At 39.0% G+C, this 13,208-nt stretch overlaps 1 protein-coding gene across 1 annotated transcript; it reads right to left on the reverse strand.

Moving 5' to 3' along the window:
- Positions 1-129: 129 nt before the first annotated feature.
- On the reverse strand, positions 130-12,816 carry LOC102684861 (cytochrome P450 2B5-like). Its single transcript, XM_006635306.3, has 9 exons — positions 12,506-12,816; positions 8,602-8,764; positions 7,746-7,895; positions 4,209-4,369; positions 3,666-3,842; positions 2,949-3,090; positions 2,250-2,437; positions 1,579-1,720; positions 130-1,209 (listed from the first exon to the last, which is right to left on the reverse strand). The coding sequence occupies exons 1-9, from the start codon at positions 12,674-12,676 to the stop codon at positions 1,028-1,030; spliced, it is 1,476 nt and encodes a 491-aa protein (XP_006635369.2). The 5' UTR covers positions 12,677-12,816; the 3' UTR covers positions 130-1,027.
- Positions 12,817-13,208: the final 392 nt, after the last annotated feature.

Below are 13,208 nucleotides of genomic sequence, written 5' to 3' on the forward strand. Positions count from 1 at the left end.
AAAAAAAAACAACAAAACTGTAAATGCAAAAGCAACCAGTGTTAGGTAAAATTTGAAGCATTTGAGAAATTATATTTAAAAAAAAAATTTCAGGCGCAGTTCTGGCGATAGAGTAATTGGAATCAAAACTTGGAAAGAAATATTTACAATTTTAATTAGTACACAAAATATGTATACAGCATTATCTTCTTTGCAAGACTGATTTGAAGCTGAAAACAAGGTTTGCAACTAGTTCAGCAAAAATGTTACTTTTAAATGTTAATTATGGCTGATTTATATGCTTTAGTTTGATTTGTGTGAGATTAGGAATGTCACATTTTGTCCTTCTTGTACCAAGTTCACCATATGATTTTGGTTGGAAGCTGAATACAATAATCACAAAGGGGCTTGTATAGAACTGAAGAAAAATTGGATTCTGCATGGGATTTATAACACAATGTGGTCAGGCTATAAACTTTTAGTAATAACTTTACTGGATTTCTTTTCCTAGTAAAACCATAGCCCTTACATGTAAAGTTAATGTGAAAATGCCAAATAAGGGTGCGGTGGCTCTGTGGCTCAGGATCTGCACCTGTGGCTGGAAGGTTGAGAGGAATCCTACTCCGCTGGGCCCCTGAACAAGGCCTTTAACCCAAACTGCTCCAGGGGCGCCGTATAAATGGCTGACCCTGCGCTCTGATCCCAAGCTTCTCTCCCTGTCTGTGTGTCTCATGGAGACATTGTATATGCCCAATAAAGTGATCTTTTTCTAAGGGAACTAGCCTATCTGCAGCATCATTAGAATACATGTAAATATTTTCTAATTATTAAAAAGGAAAAATATTTTTACAAGGTATGGTGCTACAGCACTTTGTGTAGTTGCCTGGTTAAGTCTCGGGTCACAGTTCTTTAGTCTTGACAGAGCTGTTACAGATAGGACTGTTGCTCCCATTGATTTGTATGATCCTCTAGAAAGGTGCACTTTGGAAATGGAGCAAAGGCCGCAGTGGATGTAATAGTTTCAGGGAAAATGTTGACGGTTTCTGTTTCACCGGGGTGTGGCAATGAGCTGGTATGCTTGGGGAATGTTTGCAAAAGAGCTGGGCACTGGAGTCACGTCAAGAGAATGTGGCCCTCCGGGACAGGTGAAAGAGAACTTCTGCAATAGTGATGTGAACATGATGAAAATCTCTGCATAAGCCAGACTCTCCCCTGCACAGGAACGGTGCCCTGAGAGAAAGGAAGACAGGAAAGAGGTAACATCCTGAAGACACATTGAGGAGCACATAACCACGCTTCGATCCAAGCGTGGATTTAAGTATGGTTAATAATTACTTACAGTACCCAAACACCAATATCCCTGTATATCTATATGCATACTTAGCTGAGACATAAGGCAAGGTTCATTATACAAACTACTCATGCCTCACTCTTTAGTAGGAGACTAATGGTACTCAGGTTAACAGCAATTCAGACCAATAAAAACACAAGAAGGTTCCAACATTTGCAGTAAACTGGAGCTTGATATGATCAGCTCAAAGCTCACAATCCTTGAATCCTGAAACAACACCAGCTCACTAATTTTCAGTGATACGGTACCTGCAGAAAACACCAAGAAAGCTGGGTTCTTTTTGAAGGAGCCATCTCCATTCAGGAAGTGCTGGGGGTAGAAGGAGTCTGGTGAGGCCCACTGCTCCTCATCTCTCAGCACTGAATGAAGCAGAGGAATCACTGTGGTACCCTGGACACACAACAGGAACAGGAGAGAAACTAGACCATCATCATTAAATCCTCATCTCCAAACCAACTGGAATGCTATTTCCACATATTTCACTATGGATATTGTAGGGTGATGCCTTCATGGCCAGAGCCATGATAGGACTGGATCCCACACACTCTAGCCATCTTCAGTAAACTGCTATTCAGACTGTACTTGTATTTGAAAATTAATGCATGGGCCCTTTGGACTGCTCCATTACTCTTACTAACATAGAAAAAGAGATGCAATATTTGCATATGAAATGCATACTTGAACATATTCTACAACTGGCACTTTGATGAGACACTCAAGCCTCACGCACTACCTGTTTAGAGGGAAGCCTGGTACACATCAATACATTTTTCTAGGCTGTGCCTTGACTGATTGCAGAATCAAATATATTGTCTGCTGCCCAAGGCTGATCTTGAGTGTTGAAAGGGGTGGACACTGGACAGTAGCCCAGTACTCACAGGTAATAGTGCTATGCAGGCAAAGGACCATGATCACTCACCTCGGGGATGGTATAGCCCCTGAAGGAGATGTTCTGGGTGGCCATGTGAGGCAGGTTCATAGGTACGACGTCAAGGAGACGCTGGACCTCATGGATAACTGCATTTGTGAAGGGCATGGCCTTGAGGTCCTCCAAGGCCGGGTGGCGCTGTGCACCAATCACAGCGTCAATCTCCTTCTGGATCCTCTCTGAGAGACAGAAGCAGAGGAGACCGTCAGGCTAGATAAGATTCATGATTTGCCTCACCTGTGAGCTTCACAATTAAAATGTCTTCTTTTCTGCTTTTGTTTCAGTAGCTAATTATTAAACAAATTCAAATATTTCTCTAGGCTGAATTATTATTCCTTGTACTGAAGTCTCTCATGTTATCCTAGAAAAATCCCCAAAGATTTAAATGCTGTTATGCCAGAGGTGGGGGGAATCATAGCAAGTCTAAAACTTTCACATCTCGATCGCACTAGTCAAGACCTTACTCAGAAAGCTCTTACTCACAATCCTCTTCCTCAGATTTTAAACCATGTGATAGAGCCTTGTTCCGATCAGTTCTGGCTAAGTAATCTGCAGTGAGTTTTGGAGGAGGATGGAAGGGAAGGAGTTTTGAATGAGGGAAGACAGAATTTTGGAAGATGTCCTAATGTAGACACCACAAGTATAGGTTTTAATACCATGGCAGATTCCTGTTTGCTTTAACTATCTCACCTTGAACACGAGGGTGCTTGATTACCAGCATCAGAGCATATCTCAGCGTTGTGCTCGTGGTCTCAGCACCAGCAATGAACAGACCCAGGATGGTGTACACCATGTTATTATTGTGGAATTCGGTAGAAGAGCTGTCCTTTTCCTGCAAGGAAAAATTGAATCAAAGAATCAAGATTAAATTTCAATCTGTGTTCACAGAAACAAAATGTAGAATTCTTTGGTTTACTCTTAGTGCAGGAAGCAACAGAAATTTAGGAATTTGCTTTCAGAAACAAAAAAAATTCTGACATAAGTTTAGCTATGTTATGATTTTCAGCAACTAACAGTGAAGAGATTTGATAGCACACGTATTGGCATAGACTGCAGTGTTATTAAAGTTTGGAAACAGAAATGATACTTGCTTAAAATTTGATATCAGATGTCAGACCTCTTTTACGGTAGCATACACATTCATTTGAAATCCATATTAAACTAAATTAGCTTCGTCCAACAACAGTCTGCAATAATTATAAACAAAGCACACTAACGGGGAAAGTTATGTAATGGGGAGAAGTAAAAGTGAAGCCATATATTAAAACCTTAAAATTGAGACCTGCAGTTTAAGATTTACAGCTTGCTCAACTCACAGAAAATAATGCGAAATCGGACGCCCTTTATCAGGAGTAAGAATGTACTGTGAGCCCTTGTCTTGATGTGTCGATGTAGATAGTTCTCTACCTGTTCCATCTTGAGAAGGAAGCAGTCAATGAAATCCCGAGGGCAGCTGGGGTTCAGAGTCTTCTTGTGCGTACAGATCTCCTCCATTAGAAAATCAGCCAGCTGCTCAGCACAGGAGAATATCTGCCTGTGTGGACCTGGAAGGTGCTCCAGGAGTTTGGGGAAGGTGTTGTACAGCTGTTGAAAAGGAAGAAAATAATATCCCTTCATGAAATTAACTGGGACAATTGAAAAAGTCTGGAACCCAACATGCTTACACTTGTACATCAAATACTGCCTTTAAAGTTTAAATTAATTGCAGTCTTGTAGCAGCACATTAAAACCTTTGAGTGTAATTTCTTACTTTGCAAAGTTATAAACTGCTATTCTGTTAAAAACAGAAAACATTTTTCCCCATTATCTATTTATTACAGCTTTAAAGTAATAACTTGAGTTCTTAATTCACATTCTGTTCTTCGTGTACAGTTGCCAATGCTTAAACGGATATCTTTTTGTTAAGGGTGAAAATGGCATCTATTTTGAACTGTTTCAAGCAGACCTTACCTGGCCCCATGGCCCACGTACACCACTTAACATTTCGCTAAGCAGATGTAGCAGGTGTGCAAATCTTGGATCCTTATAGTCAAAGCGCTCCCCAAATACCAATGAGCAGATGACATTGCACCCTGCAAGATTCAGTAAGTTTGTAGGCTCACAGGGAGTACCTGGGAAAGAGACAGAGACAATATAAACACCCAAGACTTTAGAATCAACAGTGAAAAACAAACGAATGTAATCTGTATGTGGACGTGCATTTCAAACTGAGAACAATGGGTACTTATTAAAACAGAGGATTGTGGGAGCCTGGAACAAGCTGCCCAGCTATGTTGATGATACTACCACCCTGGCTTCTTTAATGAAGCAGCTGGACGAGACCCACAGATCAATTAGCTACTAGCAAACAAATGAGCTATGTGGGCCAATAGACCTCTCGTCACCGGTAACCTTAAAATTATCTCTGACAGATTACAGGAATTACTTAATTAGTTAACAGAGACAGAGGACACCTTGTATGTTTTTTTTTAAAAAGGGAAGTATGATCTTCTGTAATGTTATTTCTTCAATTATGTTGAAATATCAACACAGGACAGTGAATTTGCAAATATTCATATACTGTACACACACATCACAAGTACTTGAAGAAATCCGTTCTTTGTGTTCATGAGTGCACAGCCTGTACTTGTTTCTCCATAGTGGGTGTGTTCTGTTAAGTTAATTTTTTACAATATAACAATTGTACTCTTTTTATGCAATTTGACTTGTCCAAGATGTGATCATACAAATGTCTTATGAAATAAGTCTAATTAAGTGATTTTATTGAAAAGACTTTAACATGCATTTTTAAGTAGCTTATTAGTTTTATAAAGGAAATACCGATTGTAACAGGAATGGGCTGCAGAGATATTAGTATAGCTAAGTATAGCACAGAAATAACACAATTTCACTGAAGACTGTCCTCATTCAATATGGTTTTGAAAATGCTGTTCTTTCTTTTAATAAACACTTTAAAAGTTTTGTTTTTGGATGGTATTTCATCCCATAGCCTTATGCTTCCATGGCAGCCTAATTTTGAGATTTTAAATTGCTGTGCAGTTGCTGAATTTTTTAATGATCTACATTAAAATGCCATGTCACCAGAGGCCACTAAGTCTTGGAATATTAAATTTATCTTCCGGAACCATGCAATTACCTGGTTCATAAAATTTAGTGCAAAGTATTACATGCAGATAAAAACATTAATCAAAATAAATAAAAAAAACATCCCAAATTGTTTAACAAGTAAATGAATAAGATAGAAAAATAAAGCAATTTCTAAACAGATTTAAATGAATGGATTGAAGGATTAAAATGAACTAAAATCAGAAGTAAAAAAAGATAATATAAGTGTCAGGAAATAAAATAATATTGCAATATTGCAATGGAGACTAAAATAAATGACAAAGGTTCTTTCATTATAACAATATCCGTTGAAACCAAAAGGATGAATTAAAATGTATCTGGGACAATAATGGGACAGCTCAAGAAAATGGAAGAGACTGGCAGATGTACTACAGTAAATTAATATTTCACTATGGTGTTCAATCAGTCGATAATAAGTGATTTAAATCATATTAGCATAGAAGAGGCAGAAGTGTTTGTATTATAAGAAGCACTCAAGACTAATACATATCCAGCACCCTATAGTACATTTTGAATGGTACTGAAGGATACAAGGGATGATCTCCATAAGCAATCAACAACTCGTAACAGCTGCTAAAGATGGGTGGTATCCAAATACTAAAGAATTACTAATGTAGTTCCCTCTCATAAAAGAGGTGAAAAATATGAACCAATAAACTACAGTGCCTCGAAAAAATATTCATACCCTTTCTATTTTCCCCATTTTGTGAAATTATAGAAAAGTAGTGTTACAGTAAATGTCAATGGATAATAAGATAAAGGGAAAAAATGGAATACTGTTAGTTGAGTGCATACTGTAAGTATTCAGACATGAGAACTTAATATTTGTTGTAAAAAACTTTGACGGCAATTGAAGCAGCAAATATTTTAACGGACCTTTCTACAAACTCTGCGCACTGCCTTATTGCAAATTTTGCCCATTCTTCTTAGCAGATTTTTTCAAATTCAATCCGGTTGCTTGCAGATCGGCTATGGATAGCATTTTTAAAGTCCTTCCACAGATTTTCAGTATTGTAACGCAACGGGGGCTCAGGCGGGCGCCCTTGCCGCATCTGGTCGGCCCCATCCCGACTGGAGGCTCGAACCCGGGACTTCCGCGTCTCTCTGCAGTGACCTAGCCCCGTGAGCTAAAGAGAGATCTCTCTACAGCCCAGTAGCTGTAGTCCTGCTATCACAGGGAAGGGCGGTGATGTCACCCACTCTGGTACGCCGGCTCTTACACACAGTGCTTGTCGGCCGTAAGCGTTACACTCTCCCCCGCTTAAATCGCCGTCCCCGGCGAAGGGCTATCCCACCCCGCTCTGACACCAATGTAACGCAACGGGGGCTCAGGCGGGCGCCCTTGCCGCATCTGGTCGGCCCCATCCCGACTGGAGGCTCGAACCCGGGACTTCCGTGTCTCTCTGCAGCGACCTAGCCCCGTGAGCTAAAGAGAGATCTCTCCACAGCCCAGTAGTTGTGGTCCTGCTATCACGGGGAAGGGCGGTGACGTAACCCGCTCTGGTACGCCGGCTCTTACACACACTGCTTGTCGGCCGTAAGCGTTACACTATGATTCAAATCAGGACTTTGTCTGGTCCTCTCAAAGACATTCACTTAGTTATTTTAAACCATTTCAGTGTAGTTTTGGTCTTGTGTTTTGTATCATTGTCTATTGAAAGGTGATTTTTTACCAACAATTTTAGGTCTTTCTCCATGATGTGACGGTGCTTTGCTCCATCTATGTTTTTATCAGTCTTGACAGCAGCCTAAATGCTGCCAAAACCATACTTGCAAGACATGATGGTGCTGACTGAGTGAATCCCATGTACTAGGTTTACATCAGATGTAATATACTAACTTTGAATTTAGACCACAAAGTACCAATGTTATCTTGTCTGACCTCGTAAGCTTCTGCTACCTGTATGCAGTACACAAGGATCTGAGATGTTTTATTTTATTTCCATACATGGAAAAATGTTGACCTATAGATATTTCCTCCCATCTAAGCCTCTGAAAATTCCAAAATTTTTGGAAAAGACTTTTGTTTTGTTAAAAAAAAAACCCTGTTGTTTTAAATAAAGCCAGGAATCCCCCTGGACTGTAATATACAACTGTCTTTTAGTATTTCATGTGTGAAGATTCCCTGAGCCAGTATATCAGGAGCAGGAATCTTCTACATATGGTAATAACGGTGGGACCAGCCCCACTGCTGTCTGTTTCTCTTAACTCCTCTGTGCTGGGCAGCTCTTATTTTCTCTTGCCCCCTGTGCAGCTCTTATGAACCCCCTCTCCCCCATGTGCTGTGCAGCTCCTGTTTTCTCTTGCCCCCTGAATGCTGCTCATCTCCCCTTTCTCCCTTGTCCGCTCTATGGCTCTCACCCTCTGCGCTGCACAGTTCCTTGGCCAGGTGCTTGGCCTCCTCTTGAATGCTCTGTTCCGTTCTCTTCTGGCCAGTGACGAAATCTCGGAGTGTCCGGAATGTGAATTCCCTTAATTGCCGCCAGCGCTCTCCATTACTGGTTCCCAGTCCTGAGTGATGGAGGAACAAAGGGACAAATGCATTCAGTCACATTTTGTCAAAAAAAGCTTTTATTCCAAAGCCACAACTTTAATGTCTGTGTCCTGCACTGATGTGCATCTTCTTATTCATATTTCTTCAAATATGACAGAACAGACTGTTTGAGGTGCCTGTGTGTGACATCGACGACTCCATCAATAACCGAATTTTTGTGTAAAATGTAAAAATTCCCAGACTAATTCAAATAATCAGATTTCACTTTGCCACACAAAGGTTAGTTAGTCAAATGCTGGAATAAAATGAAGGCTTGAAGTAATATCAGTAGTAATAGTGAAAGTATTGTAAGGGATTTTGCAAATAATCATCTACCTTGTTTATTGCTTTTTTCCTATTGTTTTGTGCTAAGTGATACATATATTTGGTGTGCACACTATAAAACTGTTCTTCAGATAGTTGTCAGTATATTTTAATGTAATTGTTCCAACAAGGTGAAAAGCAAGACATAATAATTTCATGTGTTTTTTTGCTTTCACTTAGATTTTAATTTGTCGATCTACCCAAACATCCATGTTTGCCAAAGGGAAAGGCGACACACATAAGAATTTGGAGTTAACATTCTGCAAGAAATGTCTGAAAGATTGCAGCTGGCTGGCTGCCATTGAAAGTCACACCCTCCACAGGGATTAATGGGTTAATAGTATGTAGAGCTTTTCTTACCATAGCCCTTGTTAATTCGGCTGAGGACAGGAATGGGTGCCCTCCCAGCAAACTGCTCTGCCTTGTCCACTAGGGCTTCCTGAACTGTTTTGAACCCGACCAGAACCACAACTCGTTTAACACCAAAGTAAACTGTAAGTACTGGACCATAAGTCTTGCTGAGCTAGAAGGACAGATAGGAGGGGGAGAAAAGATAATCAGCATATACAGTGCTGGATTTCCCATTAGGCAGTACAGCACTTAGAAATAGGATTTTGAATCGCACACCTGGAATATACTGTGTCATTAAAGTGCACAATACACACTAACATTTGTTTAAGAATAAAAGCTTGCAGTAATAGAGTTATTATTTTTTATTACTACTACTACCTTTACATTACTTGATCTTTAAGAAGACAAAATACATTAAACAATTATAAAGGAAAATTAAGCAGTTTGTAATTAACAAAACGTACAGATTAATTTACAAACTATTATACTTTTCAAAGAAGCATAAAAGTGAACTGCAAAGAGAAAAGAGAACTGCAAACTGAAACAGTGACTTTTATTACGAATTATGTTGAACGTGTTTTTACTTAGGTTTTCAGATGCATGGTGCTGTGTCTGTGGATCGAGTGGTAAGCTTGCCTAAGGAGTGCCTTTTCTTATTTTACTGCACACTCACAGTCTGGGATGGGTGGGAAATATCAAAAGCAGAACTATTTGTGTTGAAAAAAACATGTTTGACGGTGTTCTGTGTCTTAACTGTATGGGTGTGGCCTGCATGCGTTTGGGTAAGCTCCCAATTAACATTCAGTTTTCAACCTGAACACCAACAATATAATTTTTTTTTTGCCTGCTATAATAGTAGAAGAGAAATACTATGCTTTTCCACTGGACTGTTTTATAGTCTAGCTAAATAAAAGAAACTATAATAAACTTCCAGATAATAAACAGAAATGCTAAAACCACACAAGTGAGGAGAAAATGTGATACAAAGCTTTCCAATGTAAAGAATCAGAAGCATAAGTTATTCGGTCAAAAATCAGGATACATAACTGCCATTTGAAGCCAATATCAACCCAAATTGTGCCAACCCATAAATTCTACATTCAGATATCTTCATGTTTCAAATTACAGTGTAGTTCGACCTCCTAGGTCTTAGGAAATTATCAATTTTGCACAGTTGGGGCAGATTGACGTACATAAATACATAAAAATATAGCATTTTGGGATTACTTTGGGTAAGATATTGTTCTCATTTTGCTAGATATTGTTTGTTTATTTATAACCCTAAATGGAGAAGTGATGTTGAAATCTGATCCCAAGGTTCCGTAAAGTATCAAAAAAGACTAGTCAATTAAAAGCATGAAGGCTACGTACAATTCTGTATATCAGTATTCGTAATTACTGTTATTACTATGATATGGTTGGGATGCAATTAAAAAAATGAGTGGTATGGAAGTGTAATAAGCTTATGAGCACTGTATGACAACAGATGCGTATATTCTGAAACAACCACCAAACTGAATTTAAAATTAGCACTGGATACACCTGTTATCTACCCCACCTGTGAACAAGTGACGGCAAAGCATATCTGTGTTTAAGGCTCAATATTTTCCAGAAATGCAGGATGAAATGGATAGAACATTGGAACTCAGCTGCCCAGAAAAGGTGGTATAAGCTGTGTGCCATTGACCATTCAAGCCAAAACTGAAAATACAGTTCATCTAATACCCTCTCTTCATCTGCCCGGTTCCTAAAGAAATCATGTACTGCTGAATCTACTTTAAAGATGGACTTGACCACAGTGTATCTGGCAAGAGGAGCTCTTTTGTTCTCCTGATGCATTCCCTGTAACTGTTTGAAGGTCTCCCTGACACTTCAGGTTCTCCCATATCTTAGATACAGATTTGGACATGGTCAAACCAAACTGCCAAATTCTTCTACAGGCATTCTGTTGTATCCAGTCATTTCCCAACCCTCTTCATCCAATGTAGAGTCACACAGAGGCCAGAGTCTATCCTGGCAAGCCATTCTGGAGATGGAGATGTACAGTACTTATATGTTTAGGGTCAGTGTCTTACAGTGTGACTGTCTTTCGGTGCGGCTTATGCTCATGAAAGGATGGCCATTTCTCTCCTGAATGTGCTGATAAAGCACTAAGTTCATGCCTTTCAATGAAGAAAGCTGCCCGGGACCTGAGACAGTAAAGGAGCCCCCAACCGTGACACTCCCACCTCAATGCTTGACAGCTGGGGTGTGGTCCTTCTGTTGCAACGCGATGTTTGGTTTTTACCACACAAAAACGTTTCTCATTGTGTTCAGCACGTTCAACCTTGGAGTTGTCTATCCAAAGAAGGTTCTTCCTACATTCTTGTCCAGGTGGATGGCACCCTTCTTTTGTCAATACTCCCATGAAAACAACTCTCATTTAGTCCCTTCCTCATGGTGGTGGGATAAATACTGACCCTAACATACAGATCCTTAGAAGTTAATCTGGGGTTCTTTGTGACTTCCTGGATCATTTTCCAGATTGTTATTGAGGTGATCTTGGCTTGACGACCAGTTCTGGGTAGGGTCACTGTGGTCTTGAATAGTTTACATTTACTATCTGTCTGACAGTGCACTAATGGAGGACCAAATATTTAGATATAGTTTTAGATATTTCTTTTGATTGTGGCATGACACATTTCCACTAGCCTGTATGTTGGAGACCAAACTCACACAGCTCTTGGCAGAGCTGTCCACACTCAGATCTTGTGTACTTGTTAATCAGTTATTTAACCACCTGATTTTAAGTACCCCGTAACTGTGCTAACATAATTTGGGATTGAGTAATTATTTTACATACACAAATTATTCATTATTCGTTTTTTTTATTTTGTACCATTGGGTCTCAAAACCATTGAAATTATAAATACAGTATAAACCTTGGTTTTATTAGAAAGGATTGTAATTCCTATTATTATATTATTTCCTCGACTCTGGATATACTGTGCGGTATATATTGTAGACTATAGTGAGAAAAGCTTCATATACAGGTAGCATGAATCAGAGAAACTTGAAACCCTGGATAACCTTGGACGTCAGACAAAAAATATGTAGGGACGGAACACCCACAAATGTCGAAAGAAAATTCTAAGGAAAAACATAGTACATGTAATTAGTATTTTGTAAACCTTTTCAGATTATATTCTGCCTGGAGGCATATCACCTTCGAAAGCGACTACCACGTCAATGCTGTTTCTTTGCTACCCTATTAAATGCAAATTTTCTTTGTTATTATTTTTTCCGTAACATAATTAAATAGATGCATTTTCTTTTGTTCGTCACATTAAGATATAAACTCGAACTGCACTGTGTACGATTGATAACTGCATTTACACAGTTAATGAACAGATTGACAAATATCTAGTTTTACACGTACGAACAAGTAAACGATCAATTAGAACCTGAAAGATGAATTGATAGCTATGCTACCTATTAACCAACTGGTACCTATTAAGCGCTTTTACTTATAACTTGAGGTAACAGCGTTTCCCAAGTACCCGTCCAATTGATTATTACACATGAGCCATTAAAATAATTTAGTTTACTGACATATAACGTAAAATAGAAAATGATAAATTTTGCATTTTATTATTCTAAACTGTCAAAACCAAGAATAGGTAAATATAATTACAAATAAAAGGTAAAATATATTAAGCCCCGCTCGAAGCTTTGCTATTGTGCGTTTTGAAGATGGACACCTTAAGTAAAACAAAATTAAGTTGTTCAATTTCCAAGCCAAATTACATTAGAAGTAGTTCCAAAGATCATAGCTGACACACCGCTTTCCGCTTTCTGGAGCGTTAGTGTCTTGCTCTAGAGTACCCAACAAGCCACGATCTAATAATGGTAAATAAAACTTTTAAACACTTACCTTTACAAAACTTTTGAAGAGAGCCTTGCGGTCGAGCTGCAGGAGGTTTCCTATGACAGGCAGAGGAGGTGGTCCGGGGGGGAAATTTTGTTGTACGGTGCGCCGCTGTTTTAAAAGGACAGCCAGCACCAGTGTGAAGGCGCCTAGAGCGAGAGTAACTATCAACTCCATTGATGCTTCTCCTCTGCTTGTGCTAAGAGTTACGAAGTCCTTGACATTATTTATAAAAGAGGGCGTTCAGATAAAGTGAGAGATGGGTATGTGACTGCTGCTAGCTTTTCATTAGAATTGCTATTTTAGAAATCACTTATGACATATTTCTCAACCGTGACCGCAGGTTCTCTGCTCGTCAGAAAACCTTGCTGAACAGGAATTTCTGCGTCATTTATACATTGTTTTGTAGCCAAGACAGCTCCTTTCCGAAACTTAAGACGTTTTAACACTGTCATGTTACTGTATATTGTCAGACATAAAATTACATATGGTTATACTAGATTGCTTCATCATATGTATGATTAAGGGATGCGTAGCGAAAACTTCCAGTTTCGGTATCTCGTAAGGTATCACCTTATGTATTATGCATGAGCTGAGCATTTTTACAAGGCAGCAAAAAATAAAACTTTGAAAAATAGTAAATTACTTTTTGCAAACAAGCATGTTTGTATATGTTTAATCTTACATACGTAATGAAGAAACAAACGAG

This window comes from Lepisosteus oculatus, chromosome 9 (assembly GCF_040954835.1).
Source record: "Lepisosteus oculatus isolate fLepOcu1 chromosome 9, fLepOcu1.hap2, whole genome shotgun sequence".
NCBI lineage: Eukaryota > Metazoa > Chordata > Actinopteri > Semionotiformes > Lepisosteidae > Lepisosteus > Lepisosteus oculatus.